Source organism: Chiloscyllium punctatum, chromosome 5, assembly GCF_047496795.1.
Source record: "Chiloscyllium punctatum isolate Juve2018m chromosome 5, sChiPun1.3, whole genome shotgun sequence".
Classification (NCBI taxonomy): domain Eukaryota; kingdom Metazoa; phylum Chordata; class Chondrichthyes; order Orectolobiformes; family Hemiscylliidae; genus Chiloscyllium; species Chiloscyllium punctatum.
In genome coordinates, this window is record NC_092743.1 from 138,456,223 (window position 1) to 138,477,676 (window position 21,454).

At 42.2% G+C, this 21,454-nt stretch overlaps 1 protein-coding gene across 3 annotated transcripts in view; it reads right to left on the reverse strand.

The window, feature by feature from the left end:
* The window catches only part of prex2 (phosphatidylinositol-3,4,5-trisphosphate-dependent Rac exchange factor 2), a 339,323-nt gene that overhangs the window by 157,999 nt on the left and 159,870 nt on the right, over positions 1-21,454 (reverse strand). For 2 of the 3 annotated variants that reach the window (XM_072571478.1, XM_072571480.1), the window contains exons 20-24: positions 19,262-19,398; positions 15,057-15,189; positions 6,884-7,068; positions 4,159-4,320; positions 2,480-2,702 (exon numbers count right to left, since the gene is read on the reverse strand). In XM_072571478.1, the coding sequence (XP_072427579.1) occupies positions 2,480-2,702; positions 4,159-4,320; positions 6,884-7,068; positions 15,057-15,189; positions 19,262-19,398 (840 nt within the window). The remainder of the gene's footprint in view (positions 1-2,479; positions 2,703-4,158; positions 4,321-6,883; positions 7,069-15,056; positions 15,190-19,261; positions 19,399-21,454) is intronic. The other variant, XM_072571479.1, reaches the window with a different exon arrangement.

A 21,454-nucleotide genomic window follows, 5' to 3' on the forward strand; every position in this document is an offset into this window, starting at 1 on the left:
AGTAAGAATTCTTTTGCTAGTAGATAGTGTTAACTTCTTGTATGGGTTATTTTGTGCTCTAGGATTGAAAGACCATCAAAGTGAATTATAAAAACGTCTACATGTAGGAATCTGCCAAACCTTTCTTCAAAGATCAGTCAGTAAATGTCTATTACCTCACAAGAGGAGTGATTCTGCAATCTGGCCTATCCCAGCGAAGGGAAGAACTTGTAATATCTTCTTTAACTAAGCAAAGAGCCCATCATTTACCTTAGCTTGCTCCTGATAAGCCAAGTTAAATTGGTTACCTGTGTGACCTATTACTAACTCATCTCAAAAACTTCCCTAAAGCATAAAGATTCAAAAACAAGTGGAACACTGAACTTCAGCAATTTTGGCAACTTTCTTTCCATCCCTTCATCAATAACACTTTTATAAATTGTGAACAATTGAGATCCTAGCGCCAATTCACTGGGACATACCACGCCTTACACCTTAGAAAACTGAAAAAGACCTGATTATACCAACCTGTTAGCCTGTTATCCCGGTAGCCACCCATTCCTCCATCCATGCTCATATGCTACACCCTACACCGTAAAATTTTATTTTCCTCACTCTCCTTTTATGGGGCATTTCATCAAATGTCTTCTGGAAATCTAAGTACAGTATATCCACCAAATCCCCCCAGCACATTAGGTCTTCAAAGAACACCAATAAATTGATTAAATAGAATTTTCCTTTCACAAAACCATGTTGACTCTGCCTGATTCCTGTGAACTTATCAAAGTGGTCTGCTATAACTTTTTCATATATAAGCTCTTACATTTCCCCTATTACTTATGTTATAGCTCATTGGCCATTAGTTTCCAGCTTTCTGTCTCCTTCAGTTTTTAACAAAGCAGTTAGATTTATCATTTGCCAATCTAATGGAGTCTTCAATGGAACTTGAGAGGGTTAAAACTATCAACTATCTCACTAGCCACTTCTTTCAGGATCCAAAGCATTTGTCAGCTTATAGTCCCAACAATATCCTCAGTCCCACTTCCCTGTAATGTGAGTTGTGTCATGTTGAGTTCCTCTCTCGATTCCACTTATTGATATTATAGCTAGGCCTAGAATCCTTCTGCAGTGAAGACTGATGCAAAAGGTTTATTAAATTCTACTGCCATATCCATATTTTCCATTATTAATTCTCCAGACTTACTTCGATTAAGACCAATGCTCATCTTGTTAATTTTGTTTTCATGTCGGACACATGAGCTGTCATTGGATGAAAGACTTCGATTCTGAAAGAAGAAGTCCCATCAGGAAGGTAAACTCCAGACACGTCACCGTAGCTTCGTTCTGAATCTCAGTGCTACCAGGGCAACAGATCTGATGCTCTGATTCTTTCAGAAGCTGCTTCACTTCACTCTCTCCGACTGATCTCACCGCAAGATCAGTGTTCGATGTGTCAATTGTGAATCCATTGATCTGACTAGAGGCAGATTTGTTATTTTATTTGTGCTCTCCCTGATTTCCCTTGTCAGATACAATTGCCTTATCTTCCTCTTAATATATTTCTTCTTCTTGGGGATGAATTTCTCCTGTGTTTCTTGAATTATCCCCAGAAACTCCTACCATCGCTGCTCCACCATCTTCCCTTCCAATCAACTCTATTTTTTTATTCATTCATGGGTTGAGGGCATCGCTGGCTAGGCCAGCATTTATTGCCCATCCCTAATTACCCAGAAGGCAGTTAAGAGCCAACCACGTTGCTGTGGTTCTGGAGTCACATGTAGACCAGACTGGGTAAGGATGCTAAGTCCCTTCCCTAAAGGACCAGATGGGTTTTTCTGACAGTCAGACAATGGATTCATGGTCATCATTAGACTCTTAATTCCAGATATTTATTGAATTCAAATTCTACCCTCTGCTGTGGAAGGATTCGAACTCAGGTCCCCAGAGCATTATCTGGGTCTCCGGATTAACAGTCCAAAGATAATACCACTAAGCCATTGCCTCTCAACTCTGGCCAGCTCTTCCCTCGTGTCTTTGTCGTTACAAATGAGTGATTCCTGATCACTATTCCTGAAACTAGCTTTCAACTACACACTTAATTCACTGAATTCAAACTTCCCCACATGTTGTGAGGAGATTTGAACTTACACTTCTAGAGTATTAGCCTGAGGCTGCTGGATTACAAGTCTAGAGACACTCCGCCACTAATTTCCCTATCACCTCTTACATGAAAAGTACACATTCTACCATTTAAAGCTATTGCCCTTAAACCAGATGAATGATTTTAAGAAAACACCACAACCAATTTAGCCATTATCTTTGATTCTGCTACATTGGTATTATCACCACACAAGAATATTAGATGTGAGATTGTAGATAAAATATGCCTTTCATGTTTGGTCAGTAAGTAAGTATGTAGCTTGCACATCTGCTAGTTTTGAACTGACCCATTTGAACTTCCATTATTTATTTTCAGCAGATCCAATGAAAGAGGTCATACCACAGTCTAATCTTTGGGGGTTGATATCATTGCTGAGCTGTCTCCGACTGTCCAGTTGTACACCAAACGCACTGCCCAATGATGCAACATTTTTCGGGTACGACACTTCCATCACGTTTAAGTGACAATTGGTAGGACAGAAATCACTGCTGTGCAATGGAGAAATCTTGGACTTGGCTTGTTTGAAGGTTGGCCAGGCTCGGTTTTTCAGAACACGTGAAAACTAAACCGAAAATATGGTCAAAGTCACAAAGGATACCGACTGATACAACAGCAAAAAAAAAAGCTATGTTAATGTCAATCCAAATACATTTAATAAAAGTAAGTGTAAAAGAATGAAGTTAAAAATCACACAGGTTATAACCTGGTGTTGTGTGAGTTTTAACTTTGCACATTCCAGTCCAACACCCATACCAGCAAATCATAAAAGAATGAAGACTGCGTTAAAGACTCCTTTGTAAAGGAAATATCTTCATCATTTCTATAACGTGGAGGTGCTGGTGTTGGACTGGGGTGGACAAGGTCAGAAGTAGTCGGGTCACCTGACAAAGGGGCAGCGCTCTGAAAGCTTGCGATTTCAAACAAACCTGTCAGACTATAACCTGCTGTCACCTGACTTCTGACCTCATATTTCAATGGTATTAAAGTATGAAGATCTTGACTTGGAGATTAAAGACATTCCTTTCTCCAGTTCCTTTTCTGTATTTCCTCTTGTCTACAGATGCTCTTAAAGAATTATATCCCTTTATACAGGAGTTTCCTCCAAGTCAGTTAATTCTGAATGAGAGACGCCCACGCATTGACATCTATGTTGCATTGAGGGAAGCCCAGAGGGAGTCTTTGAAACACCTGCATCTTTTGATTTGCTATATCTCTTCCTCAATGCAAATGGTTGATTGATTTGTTGATTAACGACACACGTACTATTCTGCACTCTGTTCAAAGCCTCCACATCCCTCCGGCAATGTGGTAAGCAAAATTGTTGTTTATTGCAGATAAACAATTATGCACCATCATTTTATAATTAATGTTAGCATTGAGATTTAGGATGAGATGATGATTGTACCTGCATTAGGATTCAAGCAATTACAAAATAATATGAATTGGTAGACACATCCAAGATCAGTAAACTTTAGTCAGATGCCAAACAACACCAAGTTATAGTCCAAAAGGTTTATCTGAAATCATAAGTTTTCAGAGCTTCACCTGGCGAAGGAGCAGCACTCTGAAAGCTTGTGATTTTAAATAAACCAGTTGGACTATAACCTGGCATTGTGTGACTTCTGACTTTGTCCAAGTCGAAAAGTGTGGCACTGAAAAGGCATACCAGGTCAGGCAGCATCTGAGGAGCAGGAGAGTCGACATTTCGGGCATAAGCTTTTCATCAGGAACGTGCAGGGCTTATGCCTGGAAAATATCGACTCTCCTGGTCCTCAGATGCTGCCAGACCTGGTGTGCTTTTCCAGCAGCAAACTTTTCAACTCTGACTCTCCAGCATCTGCAGTCCTCACTTTTTCCTTCTGACTTTGTCCACCACAGTCCAATGCCTCCACAGTACATTTTAGCACAGACACTGTCATCATTAAATTGTGTTTTTATTGAGTTCTCCATGGAATGTCTGTCTCCACACAGGTGGGAGCTAATTCCTCGAAATCTCAGCACCTCAAATAACTACGTACCTTCTTGTAATTTGTGATCCTTCGGTTAATTTGTTCGAGCTTCTCACTGCGCGTAACGCTGAATCTAGAACGGAGCTCGGGAGGCGTTGATTCATCGAAGCAGCTTAGTTTGCTGCAATGTTCCACAAACTGCTCATCATTCTCAGCCAAACATTCAAGGATCTATTAGAGAAATAGAACAAGGCAGCAAATTCAGGGCAGCATGATGACTCAGTGGTAAGCACTGCTACCTCACAGCGCCAGGGACCCGGGTTTGTTTCCAGCCTCGGGCCACTGTCTGTGTGGAGTTGACACATTCTCCCCGGGTCTGCACGGGTTTCCTCCAGGTGCTCCGGTTTCCTCCCACAATCTAAAGATGTGCGGGTCAGGTGAATTGGCCGTGGGAAATTGCCCGTAGTGTTCAGGGATGTGTTGGTTAGGTGCATTAGTCAGGGTAGGGGAACGGGTGGAATACTCTTCAGAGGGTCGGTGTGGACTTGTTAGACCAAAGGGCCTGTTTCCATACTGTAGGGATTCTATTCTAAATTGAAATTTGGAGTTCATTCCAAACTGAGGAATGAAGGAAGACCTATCTAACTAAATTGCATGCAACATGTTAAATCCTTGAGATAAAAGCACAGAACACTTCCGATGATTCTGAACAAGTGAGATTTCCTTATCCCACAAACCAGTCCAGTGAGAAGAAACCGCATCAGTGCACCCACACATTCCCGGCATCCCAGAGGAGGAGAGGTGCTTTTTGCTTGTCTTTTTTGGTCATTGTTTGTAAGGTTTTTTTTATTCACTCATGAGACATGGGCATCATTGGCTGGTCAGCATTTGTTGTCCATACCTGGCAGGGCTGCCACTTCAACACCCCACCCCTGTTCCCTGACCAACACCTCTGCCTCAGACTTGCTGCTGTGCTCCAGTGAAGCTCAGGGCAAGCTGGAAGAACAGCACATCATTTTCCCCTTGGAAACTGTGCGGCTTTCTGGACTTAATATCAAGTTCAACAATTTTAGAAGCACCGACCTTACCCCAACGCCCACACACCGGGCCTTGTTATCACACGGTCTGCTATTACACACAATCCATTGTTAGCCACTAACAGTCCCCATTAGCAGCTTTTCATCCTCCTAGGCTGACTGTTATCTACCCTTTGTCTGCCCAACTGTTCTTCTCTCTCTCTCTGGGTTCTGTCCCCATCTCTCATTTACTCCTTAGCCCCCTTCCCCCTCCCACCCCACCCCTGCTTCCTAACTTCTGCATAAAACCAACTTTTTCCTACCTACCATCAGTTCTGAGGAGGGGTACCTGTGTACGAAACATTAATTCTGATTTCGCTCCACAGATACTGACAGACCTGCTGAGCTTTGCCAGCAATTTCGGTTTTTTGTTTCTGGTTCCTAGCATCCACAATTTTTGTGGTTTTTATTTTTGAATTCATTGGATATTAGCTCCAGTACTAGGGAGGGAATGAGCTGTCCTCAGGGAAATTGCACAACTAGGGCTATTTATAGGGCTTTAACCTAAATAGCAAGAGGTGGGTGTGGGGAATTCTAACATCAGAGGTAGAGGGGAAGGTAGGATGGTTGATAAGTGATGGGGTTGATTGTTGCCAGAAATTAAAAGGAAGGGACAGAATGTGTGAATATCGTCTTGGACCAAGGAGCCATAAAAGTGTTGAGAAACTTCAATAATCAACAAACTTAAAGGCTTTGTATCTTAATGCATGGAGCATTCACAAAGGATAGATGAACTGAGAGTACAAATCAAGGCACTGCAAATGAATATGAACTCATAGCCATTACAGAAACATGGTGACAAGGAGATTAAAACTGGGAACATAACTTTCAATGATATTTGACCTCTTGCAAAGTCAAGACAGATGGAAAAGGTGATGAGTAGCGCTGATAATAAGAAACAAAATGAGGACTTTGTGAGGGATGACCTCGGCTCAGATGTTGTAGTGTCCATTCTGGGCAGAGATAAAGAAACACGAAGGGAAAGAAGACAGCGATAGGAATAGGATGCAGACTCTCAAACAATAGCCACACTGTTGGAAAGGCTGTAAATCAACAAATAATAGGAGCTTGGAAAAAAGGGCAGTAATTATGGGCGACTTTAATCTTCATGTTGATTGGGTTAATCAAATTGGAAAGGGTAGCTATGACAACGAATTTCATAGAATGTATTAGGGGTAGTTTCCAAAAGCAATATGTCATGGAAACAACCTTGGATATGGTAGTGGGTAACAAGGCAGGTTGAATAAATGACTAAGTTAAAAATCACACAACACCAGGTTATAGTCCAACACGTTTAATTGGAAGCACACTAGCTTTTGGAGCGACGCTCCTTCATCAGGTGGTAGTGGAGGGCTCAATCCTAACACACAGCTGTGAATGTTGGGTACCAATTTCCAGAAAAGTAAAGAATAGGTTTGTCCCTCAACCACACTAAATATTTGGGTGCAGAGGGCTGTGGACGCCAAGTCATTGACTGTCTTTGAGGCAGAGATAGATACGTTCTCGATTGGTAAGGGGAGAAGGCAGGAGAATGGGGATGAGAAATCATTGGCAAATGGTGGAGAAGACGCAAAGGACCAAATGGCCTAATTCTGCTCCATATCTTATAGTCTTATTGTTTATATGCCCATCTTTGACACCAGTTGTTGATAGGTTAATTCTTGATGAAGAAGCTTCATATTTTAGCTACACATGAATCATTACAAAAGTTTTCATACCTTTGCAGTTAGGTTGAAAAATCCCTTTGGCTCGCTCATTCTTTCCAGAACATGGCATTTTGTTCCAGTTGTACTGTCATATTCATATACAACACCATATTCCAAATGTACATTATCTACTGTTAGGCTCACATGGTCCTTCCTCCCATCAATTAAAGCCATTGTATTAAACTTATCGAAGACTTCTGGGGAAAAATAAAACATGGTGTCAGCGTAACATCCTTTTCCTTCAATGAGAAAAAAAGAAAATGCAAAATCTACTTCAATTCAAATGAGAACACGTATGAGCAATATACTTTCTGGTTTTAGAAGCAGTCCAATCTGTTTGCTTTTTTTACAATATTGTAAACACATCCCTACATTTTTGAGTCAAAAACAGAAATTGCTGGAAAACCTCAGCAGATCCAGCAACACCTGTGGAGAGAAATCAAGTTAACGTTTCGGATCCAGTGACCCTTCTTCATAAGTGTTGGGAGATAGGAAAAGAATGGTTTTTGTAGAGAAGACAGGATGGAGGAATACAATATAGTCACTGCTCACAATGTGGTCTCCTCTACGTTGAGGAAATGAGGCACAGATTGGGTGATCACTTCACAGAGCACCAACGTTCTGTCTGCAACAAAGACACTGAGCTTCCAGTTGCTGCCACTTCAATATCACCCTGTTCCCTGGCCAACGTCTCTGTCTCAGGCTTGCTGCAGTGCTCCGGCAAAGCTCAGCACAAACTGGAAGAACAACACTTCCATTTCCACCTGGGAACCCTCCAGCCTTCTGGACTTAAGATCGAGGTCAACAATTTGAGGGCTGAGCACCTTTTGCTGTGCTTTCTCCTACCCTCCCATACACCACACATAGGGTGCTACCACACTCCAACCCATTGTCAGCCACTAACAATCTGACTGACCTTTCACCACTCCTTTGTCTGTCCAACTGTTTCCCTCTCTCTTGGAGTTCTATCTCCCCTTATCATCTACTCCCTCATCCCACCTTCTGTACAAGAAACATCCTTTTCCTTGCTACCGTCAGTTCTGAAGAAGGGTCCCTGGGCCTGAAACGTTAGCTCTGTTTTCTGCCCACAGATGCTGCCAGATCTTCTGAGATGTGTTTTTGTTTCTGATTTCCAGCATCCACAGTTCTTACGGGGTTTTTTTGGCCTACATTTTTGAAGTTTATCCACAAACAAACACACAGAGAAACAGCCATCGTTTCCATTTCCAAAATAACTACTCTTCATTGTTGCATTCAAATTGAATACTGATGAAAATGGTTAATAAAAGCAAAGTAGAAACTCTGTGACCAAATTGCAGAGTTGAGCATAATTTCAAAATACAATAATTACTTGCTTGTCTAGAACCTTAGGATTTCTGAAAAAGAGAGACGTTAAATCAAATCTTTTTGTCTTGCCTGCATTAGGACAGAATTGCAAAAATACCAGTTCTCCACCACTGCAAGAAAAGATGATAGTGATTGATTGGCATGTGGGCTCTGATGCATACAGGAGTTACCATGAAGAATGAACCAGGTTACACAGTTAGCTCAGAAATCGAAACTAGACAAGTCAACTCAGATTGAATGAGTCATTTCCAAGGGGAATGCAATCCCTGAATGTTTGTTTATTTGAAACATAAACAATACAAAGTTTGCAAAGAATAGGGTCTGAAGTCTATATATGTATGGCTTCTAGCAAATGCATTTAAGCCACAATACAAAACCAACTGATAATGTTAAATTGATTGTCCACGTAATTTGAGCAAAACTGGGATTGTTTGGCAAGTGTTATCCACCAATAAATCATGTATAATACTGAGCATTGTGTTCTGAGTTTAGCAAACATGGCTGGTTCAGTGTAGCCAATACTCATCCTGCTGTGAGCAGCCAAAAGGACACACGTTTACAATTCAGTGGGGTTAAAGGCCTACACACCTGCATTGAAGTTTCCTGTACAGCATTAATCATTTGTGTGGTCAGCAGAATGTTTCTTTGAGGTGAAAGTGAGGACTGCAGATGTTGGAGATCAGAGTAAAGATTAGAGTGGTGATGGAAAAGCACAGCAGGCCAGGCAGCATCTGAGGAGCAGAAAAATCGACGTTTCAGGCAAAAGCCTTTGACTCCACTTCGTAAACAGGTCCATAGCTGACTTCAATTCGGAGATGCTTTGTCCTTCCAGTGTGATCGGAGGTGGACTGGGTGCTTTCAGGAATGGCAATGGCAGGCTGGGGCACATTCATGATGCTTCACGATCTTCGAGACCCCACTCAACAGTGACCTCCAGGCAGAATACTTTCCATCTACAACCACTCTCTGCCTTCTGTCAGCCAGTCAATTCTGAATCCAGATAGCCAAGTCTCCCTGCATCCCATACTTCCTGACTTTATGAATGAGCCTACTATGGAGAACCTTATCAAATGCCCTGAAGTCCGTATACATCACATCCACTGCTCGACCTTCATCGACCTGTCTTGTCACCTCCTCAAAGAACTCAAAAGGTTTTGTGAGGCATGACCTGCCCCTCACAAAGCCATGCTGACTGCCTTTAATCACACTATGCTTTGCCAAATAGTCATAAATCCTGTCCCTCAGAATTCTTTCCAAAACTTTGCTGACCACAGATGTAAGACTGACTGGTCTGTAATTGCCAGGGATTTCCCTATTGCCCTTCTTGAAAAGAGGAACAACATTTGCCTCCTTCCAATCGTCCGGTATGACTCCCATGGAGACTGAGGAGGCAAAGATCCTCGCCAGCGGCTTAGCAACCTCCTTTCTCGCTTCCCGGAGTAGCCTAGGATAGATCTGGTCTGGCCCTGGGGACTTATCAATCTTAATGTTTTCCAAAACTACCAGCACATCAACTTCATCAATTTTGATCTTGTCAAGCCTGTATCCCAGCTCCTCTAGGTTTTCATTCACAAGGTCCCTTCCCTCGGTGAAAACCAAAGCAAAAAACTCATTTAGGGCTTCCCCTATCTGCTCAGACTCCATGCACAAGTTCCCTCCGCTATCCCTGACCGTTCCTACCGTCTCCCTGATCATTCTCTTATTCCTCACATATGAGTAAAATGCCTTTGGGTTCTCCCTAATCCTTCTTGCCAAGCCATTTTCGTGCCCCCTCCTGGCTCTCCTCAATCCATTTCTGAGCTCCTTTCTAGCAAGCCTATAATCCTCTAAAGCTGTGCTAAATCCTTGCTTCCTCCACCTTATGTAAGCTGCCTTCTTCCTTTTGATGAGAAGCTCCTCTGTTCTTGTCATGCAAGGTTGCTTAACCTTACCCCTTCTTACCTGTCTCAGAGGAATGCTGTGCCCTTTCTGTGGAACAATTGCTCCCAGTTTGTACTTCCCAACTCCTGTCCGATAGCGTCATAATTTCCTTTTCCCCAATTAAATATCTTCCCTCAGTAACTGCTCCTTTCCCTCGCCAAGGCTATTATAAATGTGAGGTAGTTGTGATCACTGTCACCAAAGTGCTCTCCCACTGCGAGATCTGACACTTGTCCTGGTTCGTTGCTGAGCACCAAATCCAAAATGGCTTCTTCCCTCGTCGGCCTGTCCACATACTGAGTAAGAAAACCTCCTGAACGCACCTGACAAAAACGGCTCCACCCAAACCATCTGCACTTGGGAGGTTCCAGTCGATATTGGGAAAGTTGAAATCACCCAGAACAACAATCCTGTTACATCTGCATTTTTCCAGAATCTGCCCGCCTATGAGTTCTTCAATCTCTCTCCTGCTATTAGGTGGTCTGTAGAAAACCCCCAATGTGGTGGCTGTTCCCTTGCTGTTCCTAACTTCCACCCATACTGACTCAGTACACAAACCTTCCTCAACAACCTTCATTTCTGTAGATGTGATGTACTCTCTGATTAACAATGCTACACCCCCTCCTCTTTTTCCACCCTCCCTATTCTCTTTCAACATTCTAAACCCTGGAACATCTAGCAACCATTCCTGCCCCTGTGAAACCTATGTCTCCGTTATGGCCACAACATCGTATTCCCAAGTACTGATCCATGCTCTAAGTTTGTCACTTATTTCAGACACTCCTTGCGTTAAAGCAGTCACACTTTAACTGATCCCTTTGTTTCATCGCGTGAGAAACCTTCCTGATAGATTCAATATATCCTGTCACTGTCCCGTCTGCAACTGACCCCGTCTCAGACATGTGGCTCTGATACCCATCCCCCTGCCAAATCTCACCCACTTCAAAACTTCCCAGCAGTCCTTTGCTCCTCCCTCACACCTCTCAGCAAATGGAGGCCCTGTGCCTGAAGTAAGTGTTATTGATACCTCTTATTATTTTATAAACTTTTATAAGGTCACCTCTCAACATCCTACTCTGCAGTGAAAGAAGTCCCAGCCTTTCTTTATAACTCAAACCTTCCACACCCAGCAACATCCTGGTAAACCTCTTCGGAACCTTCTCCAACTCAATCATATCCTTATTATTAAGGATTCAAATCAACAAACCTGGACACAGTATTCAAATAAACAAAGCTGATAAGCTATTTAATTCTGTAATTCTAACTGTGATGATGCATTTTGATAGTTATTTGTTACCAGAAAGTTTATGCTTATCTGACATCACGTACAATGAAAAAAAGTCACAACAAGGGTCACCGAGCACAGGGAGTCAGCCGATAACCCTGAAAACATTCAGCTGCATTCAAATACACACACAGCCACCTCTGTCTTTCCAAAACACCCATACACGAAATCGAAACAGAAGGTTAAACATTCAAGAATTTTTTTTTCTCTTACTGTTGACAGATTAAAACAAATAGCAAAATGGTGCCAACTTCAATACATAGCGAATTTTACTCACCGTTCACTAGATCTTAGTAGCTATTAATTTAGGTTATGGTTTGAAGATGGGAAGTGAAAATGATTGCAGTTTTATGAATCAAATGATATGCGTGTGTCATGGCTCTGGGTCACTATCCCTTAAGAGAAAAGCTCATGATATCATTATTGCATCACAACATGTGACCCGACGATAGAAAAGCCTCCTGCTCCATCTTACCATGGATCACTTGAAGTATGACACTCTAATGGAAGAGGCTCTTCCATTGCAAACTCATAGCTTACTATTAGACCAGTGACTATATACCTGAGGAATATAATGTTTGTAGATAACAGTTGTAAGAAATGTCTTTTAGAGTCATAGACCCATTGAGATGTACAGCACGGAAACAGACCCTTCAGTCTAACTCATCCGTGTAGACCAGTTATCCTAAAATAATCTAGTCCCATTTGCCAGCACTTGGCCCATATCCCTCCAAACCCTTCCTATTCATATACCCATCCAGATGCCTTTTAAATGTTGTAATAGCATCAGCCTCCACCACTTCCTCTGGCAGCTCATTCCATACACGCACCACCCTCTGCATGAAACCGTTGCCACTTAGGTCCCTTTTAACTCTTGCCCCCTCACCTTAAACTTCTAGTTTTGGACTCCCCCTCCCTGCAGAAAAGACCTTGTCTATTTACCCTATCCATGCCTCTCATGATTTTAAAAAAACCCTATAAGGTCAATCCCTCAGCCTCTGCCACTCCAAGGATAATAGCCCCAGACCATTGAGCCTCTCCTGTAGATCAAGCCCTCCAACCCTGGCAACATCCTTGTAAATCTTTTCTGAACCCTTTCAAGTATCACAACATTTTTCCCATAGGAGGGAGATCTAAACTGAGTGCAGTATTCTAAAAGTGGCCTAACCAATGTTCTGGACAACTGCAACATGACCTCCCAACTCCTATTGCCAGTGCTCTGACCAGTGAAGGCAAGCATACCATATGACTTATTCACTACCTTGTCTACCTACAACTCCACCTTCAAGGAACACAAATCTCCACTCCAAGGTCTCTTTGTTCTTTGGATTTACACTCTGGATCAGTAATCCTTAAATTAACTGCTCATGATATCATTATTACATCATAACATGTGGCCCGAGAGTATTAAATCCTCCTACTCCATCTTACCACAAATCACATGAAGAATGACACTCGAATGGAAGCTGATCTTTTCATAGCTTAATATTAGACCTGACACTGTATACCTAATGTTTGTACGTAATAGTTGTCATAAATGTCTTTTGGATTCTTCAGTAACATAATACATAAGAATTGCTCATCAGATAAAATCCCATGCTGGAGGTAAACTCACATTGTGTCTGCGCACTAATGTGTGGGTTTGAGTGTCAGTCTGAAGTAGATTCCGAACCATGTTGTCTGGGACTGCAAATTAATGATAATATGGAAAGCAATCATGCTCTGTCTGAAAATTAATAGCAGTAGGTGGAGGTAGGTACCGCAGACGCTGGAGATTAGAGTCAAGATTAGAGTGGTGCTAGAAAAACACAGCAGGTCAGGCAGCATCCGAGGAGAATTCCTGATGAAGGGCTTTTGCCCGAAACATCGATTTTCCTGCTCCTCGGATGCTGCCTGACCTGCTGTGCTTTTCCAGCACCACTCTAATCTTGACAATTAATAGCAGTAGTCAGACCATCAAAAGGAGACAGTCACAAAGAAGATAATGCTGTTTGTTAACTGCCATATGATATAAACGATGGGGAGGTGCTAGTGTTGGACTGCGCTGGACAAAGTGAAAAATCATGCAACACCAGGTTATAGTCCAACAGGATTACTTGGATATCCAAACAAACCTGTTGGACTATAACCTGGTGTTGTGTGATTTTTAACTTAATACCTTACAAACATAGTCTTGTGTAATAAACTTAAACTGCTTATGGACATACTTGTAAATCTGTGTTCAACTGTAACAGCAGGAAACTTCAAGACCTATAATTACGAGGCTGACTTCCTTCCTGTGTTGCTCCCTGCTAAGATCTTTCTCCACCAGCATCCTACACCCACTACCCGCACCACCAAACACCCCATCCCCCCCCACGCTGCCCCCTCCACACTTCATACCAACTCTGATCAAGAGTCATCTAGACTCAAAACATTAGCTTGCTCTCTTTCCGTGGATGCTGCCTGACCCGCTGGGATCTCCTGCATTTGTTGCTTTCAGCTGCTCCATTATTGGCCGGATTATCTGAGGAATGGCAATCTCATGTGGATTGCCACTCGGCCCATCTTTTTTTGAAACCATAGGAGTGAGCTCTGCATTTATTAGAGGAGAGGCCGGTCAGGTGTCCCTAAATGCAAAGATGTACGCCCATCTCTCTTGAAGCATAGAACTGGCAGTGGAAGGCAATTCATGCAGATAGTCATCAGATCAGGACCCGGGAGGGGCAGGGGTGGGCCAGGTGAGTGGAATGACAGCTGGGGATGGGGGTCAGGGTGCGAGCGTTGGCTGGATGGGAGTGGGAGGTGGGGTGTTGGTCAGGAGGAAGTCAGCAGTTGGAGAAGGAGCTGGAAGGGTAGTGAGGGTGTTTGGGGGGGGCAGAGGCATTTGTTCCAGTGGAGGTGTTCAGGGATGAAGAAAGGAGATCAGAAGCATCAATTGGGACCGGCAAAGGGGAGCATTCACCTCCAGGATAGTGTCACTGGTCCAGTGGAGCTGTACTTAGGTATGTGTGAGAGGTATGTATGTGGTCAGTTTACTAGTTATTCAGGAGTTAGACTACATATTGACTAGAGTTGAGAGTGTGTTGCTGGAAAAGCACAGCAGGTCAGGCAGCATCCGAGGAGCAAGAAAATCAATGTTTCGGCCTGATGAAGGGCTCCAGCATCTGTAGACCTCACTGACTCCTACAGATTGACCAGTGTAACATTCCCTGAGGGACTCTTTTACTTACTTTCATCAGAACTCTCTCACGTCTCCAATTTCAATGGACACTTTGGTGGGTTCCCAATCTATAGTAATTGCCCAGTGGAAAATTCATTTCCCCCCGGCAATTCCTTACCAAGCATGTTACAACAGGGATTCTATACGGTCCCCATGCACAACTCCCAGTTACACTGGAATAACAGCTGTACAGCCATCAGAATATCTGGGACCATATCTCATGAAAAGATTAAAAACAAAAAGAATGCTGTATCTGTGAAGCATGTCATTTATTTGCGCTCTCAGATCTTTTTTTTGAACAGAAAGAAAGGATTACTTCAGCTGGAAAAAGCACAAAGTTGGTTTGAGTTAGTTTTTGAAACATGAGGAAAAGATTCACATAGTGCAAACTGAAGGCAAGAGTGCCTTAAAGGGGCGCCCTCAAATCATACCTAATTTTGACGTACCTTCATTAAATCCGTCTTGTTCCTCACTTTCCCCGGAGGGTGGGGACTTTAAAGTGGTTTTCTGTAGCTCCTCCTGGGCACTTTCTATGTTGTTGTACACCCACTGAATAGAGTCTTGCTATATAACCAGAAGAGAAATGGAACATGACTACAATTCCTTTTATCACTTTTACTCCACACGTCACGATTGATTTGCTGTTGCAAGGTAACACCGTTAAAAGCAGACACCCTGGGTCAGAGTGAAAAAGAGGAAATCTGCATATTCTCTCTTTTATTCCTTTTGTGACAGTGTGGAAAACATGTCGGACAAAGACACCTTACAGTCACCGTTTTTAATATAAATGGAAAGCCTATGTTGTCACGAACTTTTTTTTTCCAGTTGGCGAGTTAGAATCAATAGAGTTGTACAGCACAGAAACAGACCCTTCGGTCCAACACATCCATGGCAAATAGATATCCTAAATTAATCTAGTCTCATTTGCCAGCATTTGGCCCATATTCATCCAAACCTTCCTTATTCGTATTCCCATATGATTCAGTCCATCCGAACACCATTCATGTAAAAGTACATGACAGGAACTTTGATACCATTCATCTAAATATGTATCCTGTTGAAAGGAAAGGGATACTAACCATGGCCTCTAGAGCTAAGAGCAAAGGGTCTTCATTTGGTGTCCAGCTGACCTCGGTGCATTGTGAAGATCTTGTGATGTTTCTACGTTAACAGACTTATATGAATAAAAATCATTTTTGCTGTTTTGAACTGACTGAGCAAAGGGCCTTTGATCTATTCCCCATTAGCCAAGTAGACAAGATGTTATTTGCATTTTTTATCCATCTAGTGAAGCACAACTTGTACATGACACTGCACTTTGCAATGAAAAGACTTGACAAGCCCAGAAGAAAAATGAAACCCAATGCTTAAACACGATCAGGTTTCGTGTCTGGTTCTGTTTTTAACCTCTTCATCATGGTAACAGTGTTATGCAAAAGCCTCAAATTAATGTGTGCCTTCACAATTCTACTTCCTGCAACAGCTGCTCAAACAAAGTCAATAAAGTCTTTTTCATGCAACCAGTCTCCAGGCAAAGTTTCCATCATTGTAATCTGTAATTTATTGTCACTCCCCAGACAGGACATCACAAATTGTCAAACTTCCAAGTGCTGAGGGATGAACTGGCTCCCTTTCTTGGTTGGTCATAACAAAGTTAATTTACAAACAATCGTTACCCTTTCTCCGAGACCAAGTACATTTGCACTTTGAAAGGAGGCTATTGAAGCAGGCTGTCTTGAGTTGGGGAAAGAGAGAGTTTATTAGTTACTAAATGCATTAAGGACTAATTACACTAAACAGATTAGAAATGACAAATGAGTCCAAAAAAAACAAGTGAAAAAATATGCAGTTCGGTCAACGGGTTGTTAATCAAGACTAGATAGTGGACGGTTGGGTGATATTGGCAACATCAGTCATTGAGCAGTGCATTTTGTGATTCTTGGCTTCACAGATTAACTGAAATTCTTTTATCTGTGACCTTCACAGCATGGGAGTCCACTAACACACACTAACGTATCAGGGTTACAATAGGGATTCAATGCCTATTCTTGTGTAGTCCCAAAAGGGGAAAAACACAACCTTTCTGCAATTTGAGACTGTCTCAATTTTGAGATCCAGGTGGTTTTTAATTGTCACTCTCTCTTTCAAATGGGTGCTGTTTGATGTTCCCTTGGCACCATCAGGTGTGACAGGCCAGGGTTCCTCTCCACACACAGCCACTGAATTTACACCACAGTCATTTTTAGCTATGTGTCCTCTTTTATAAATAAACACATTTTGTAATTTAAAGTTTATCACATCTGCAAACACCTCAGAGTTCTGATCCATCACCATGATACTTAGAATCATAGAGTCATAGAGATGTACAGCATGGAAACAGACCCTTCAATCCAACCCGTCCATGCCGACCAGATATCCCAACCCAATCTAGTCCCACCTGCCAGCACCCAGCCCATATCCTCCAAACCCTTCATAATCATATACCCATCCAGATGCCTCTTAAATGTTGCAATTGTACCAGCCTCCACCACATCCTCTGGCAGATCATTAGATGCACATATCACCCTCTGCGTGAAAAAGTTGCCCCTTAGGTCTCTTTTATATCTTTCCCCTCTCACCCTAAACCTATGCTCTCTAGTTCTGGACTCCCCGGCCCCAGGGAAAAAACTTTGTCTATTTATCCTATCCATGCCCCTCATCATTTTGTACACCTCTATAAGGTCACCCCTCAGCCTCCGACGTTTCAGGGAAAACAGCCCCAGCCTGTTCAGCCTCTCCCTATCGCTCAAATCCTCCAATCCTGGCAACATCCTTGTAAATCTTTTCTGAACCCTTTCAAGTTTCACAACATCTTTCCGATAGGAAGGAGACCAGAATTGCATGCAATATTCCAACAGTAGCCTAACCAATGTCCTGTACAGCTGCAACATGACCTCCCAACTCCTGTACTCAATACTCTGACCAATAAAGGAAAGCATACCAAACGACTTCTTCACTATCCTATCTACCTGTGACTCCACTTTCAAGGACCTATGAACCTGCACTCCAAGGTCTCTTTGTTCAGCAACACTCCCTAGGACCTTACCATTAAGTGTATAAGTCCTGCTAAGATTTACTTTCCCAAAATGCAGCACCTCGCATTTATCTGAATTAAACTCCATCTGCCACTTCTCAGCACATTGGCCCATCTGGTCCAGGTCCTGTTGTAATCAGAAGTAACCCTCTTTGCTATCCACCACACCTCCAATTTTGGTGTCATCTGCAAACTTACTAACTGTACCTCTTATGCTCACATCCAAATCAGTTATATAAATGACAAAAAGTAGAGGGCCCAGCACAGATCCTTGTGGCACTCCACTGGTCACAGGCCTCCAGTCTGAAAAACAACCCTCCACCACCCTCTGTCTTCTACCTTTGAGCCAGTTCTGTATCCAAATGGCTAGTTCTCCCTGTATTCCATGAAACCTAACCTTGCTAATCAGTCTCCCATGGGGAACCTTGTCGAACGCCTTACTGAAGTCCATATAGATCACATCTACTGCTTTACCCTCATCAATCTTCATTGTTACTTCTTCAAAAAACTCAATCAAGTTTGTGAGACATGATTTCCCACGCACAAAGCCATGTTGACTATCCCAAATCAGTCTTTGCCTTTCCAAATACATGTACATCCTATCCCTCAGGATTCCTTCCAACAACTTGCCCACCACCGAGGTCAATAGTTCCCTGGTCTATCGTTCCCTGGCTTGTCTTTACCATATTTCATAAACAGTGGCACCACGTTTGCCAACCTCCAGTCTTCCAGCACCTCACCTGTGATTATCGATGATACAAATATCTCAGCAAGAGGCCCAGCAATCACTTCCTTTTCTTCCCATAGAGTTCTCGGGTACACCTGATCAGGTCCTGGGGATGTACCCACCTTTAACCGTTTCAAGACATCCAGCACTTCCTCCTCTGTAATCTGGACATTTTGCAAGATGTCACCATCTATTTCCCTACAGTCTATATCTTCCATATCCTTCTTCAATACCTATGATAGGATCATACAATCTCTACATAGTGGAAGCAGGCCGTTCGGCCCAACAAATCCAAACTGACGCTCGAAAGAGTAACCCACCCAGACCCATTCCTCTACATTTACCCCTGACTAATGCACCCAACCTATACATCCCTGAACACTCTGAGCAAGTTAGCATGGCCAATCCAGCTAAGCTGCACATCCTTGGATTGTGGGAGGTAACCCATTCTGACTCAGGGAGAATGTGAAAATGCCACATAGACAGCTGCCCAAGCCTGGTATCGAACCTGGGCCCCTAGTGCTGTGAGGCAGCAGTGCTAACCACTGAGCCACCATGTCACCACCGTAATGGTAGTAAATTTTCAGTGCACTTAAATTAATTTACTAAATTCTGATTAGAAGACTAAAGTCTACGAGGACCAGCTAAGTATCTACTAATTAACAGACACACAGATTCAAACTTTATATGTGATTCCAGAAGTCGACCATACAATGCCTACGCTACCCACAAAGATATAAGATGTTTCTTCCCAAAATGTAAGGAGTACTCCAATATTCTTAACAGATTTTTTTTAACTGGTTTACTAAAGAAGCAAAAATGACAAAGTGACTTACTTGTGAAGGGCGCTTGTGTTTGCGACAGGCTGTGACATGAGCAATCACACTTGCATGACTCTCTTTGCTGACATTAATCCCATTTACCTTGATGATACATTGTCCAGGATACAGCCCAGCCACAGCTGCCACAGTTCCTGTATAATAGGGAAGAAAAGGGCATTCGAACAGTTGACCTCACTACCTTTTTCTCAGATAAATGAAACTGATACTATATTTTCAATTCACTGCAACAAGAAACTGTCAGCATTTGTCTTCATTAGTGTGCAAAACTGATTGAAAATTCTGATATTGGCACACACAATGGCTAAAATCCAGAAGGTGTCTTTCTCCATGCAGTACTCTGCTGCAGTCTTTGAAGATGCGATCAATACAGTCTCCACTTCACCGAATGGCCTTGTTGAATTGGGTGTTATTAAGCTTTTAGCAGCTTACTCTGTCATAACTATTACGGAACAATCTGTCCCTGACACACCAATATTACATAAGTCTTGGACTTATTCCATTCTATGAATAGGTTCCGTAGATAGTTTAACAAATTAAAACTGATTTTTTAACTTATTTCCTGAAAGGCTTTTGCTATTTCAGTTTCTGCCTTATTCTGACAGGTATTTTACAATTTTGAGTTTCCTCTCTGTAAAATACTGAAAAAATGAAAGGTTCTTGCATTCTGGTTGGCTGCCCATTAGAATTATTCAATCTCCTTCACTGATTAGTATTTGTTTGTTATCAACCTGGATAGGGTTATAACACATCTCTGGGAACTTCAACTGTTCACCCAGATGTAGGGACCCAAGTACTGTACTATCAATCCCTCTGATCACCCTGTATGATGACTCTAGTATTTCTGGATCCCCAGTAGATTGACCAGAATAAAGGTGGCATGATAATCATTGGGAAATAATTATTCCACATATTGGGAAATTGATGACCAACAGGCAAGTAAACTTGAGAACAACATTTTTCAAGTCAATGGTAAGCACTGACTCTTCACTGTTGACTGAAAAATCCAAAGGAATACATACTTTTCTCTCTTCAATAGATCAGCAGTGAAAACTAATTGATTGTTAATGCATTCTGAAAGGCCTGCTTCCATGGATATTATTCTGAACATCATATCAAGAGTAAAACACCAATGAGTGTGAGAAAGTTACAAAAGGCAATTCACCAAGAATGATTAGTTTAAAAAAGAAATTATGCAGTATTTAAACCATAGAATCCCTACAGTATGGAAGCAGGCCTTTCAGCCCATCAAGTCCACACTTACCCTCTGAAGAGCAGCCTACCCAGAGTCACCACCCCACCCTATCCCCGTCAGCCTGCATTCTCCATGGCCACTCCACTTAACCCGCACATCTTTGGATTGTGGGAGGAAACCAGAGCACACAGAGGAAACCACGCAGACACGGGGAGAATGCGTAAATTCCACACAGACACAAGTCACCTGAGGGTGGAATCAAACTGAGGTCCCTGGCGCTATGTGGCAGCAGTGCTAACCACTGAATCACCATGCCATATACAGTTACTAGCATTGCTCCCGATCTACCACTGCTGTTTTCACACCAATTACAATGCCCCACATTCCTATAAACATAGAGGATGCAAAGAAGGTAACAAGTATAAAATTTCGAATTAGACTTGATAAAGTAGATAGGGCCAGTCATTCCGGTCAAATTTAAACAATGTAAATGAACTTATTCATGTTATTTTAAAAATCAGGTTTGCCTTCATACAAAATATACAAGGTAGAATTTGGTAGTGGAACTAGAGGGTGTGACAACACAATATAGAGACTGTAATTTACCTAAAATGAAGGAACGTAAGGATATAATTAATCAGAAGCTGGGAAAAAAGCCATTTTGCCCATCAAGTTTGTAATTAAACAAAACCTAACCAGAGATGGAAAAGGAAAGAAAGTATAATGCTTGACAAATAGATACTAGGAAATATTTTTACATCTCAGAATACGTTTGGCATCAAACTTTGTCTGATTAGGTTTTTTCTGTGAAGCACCAAGGGACATATTCAATAATAAAGGTGTAATATAAATGCAAATTGTTATTGCTGTTTTGAACAAACTGATAGGAGGTCACGGAGCTGATCGCGTTGATCAAGCTGCCAAAGGATTACCTTTGTACTTCAATCTGAGTCGTTACAAAAAAAAACACTTTCTAATCAATCAGCTCAGCGATG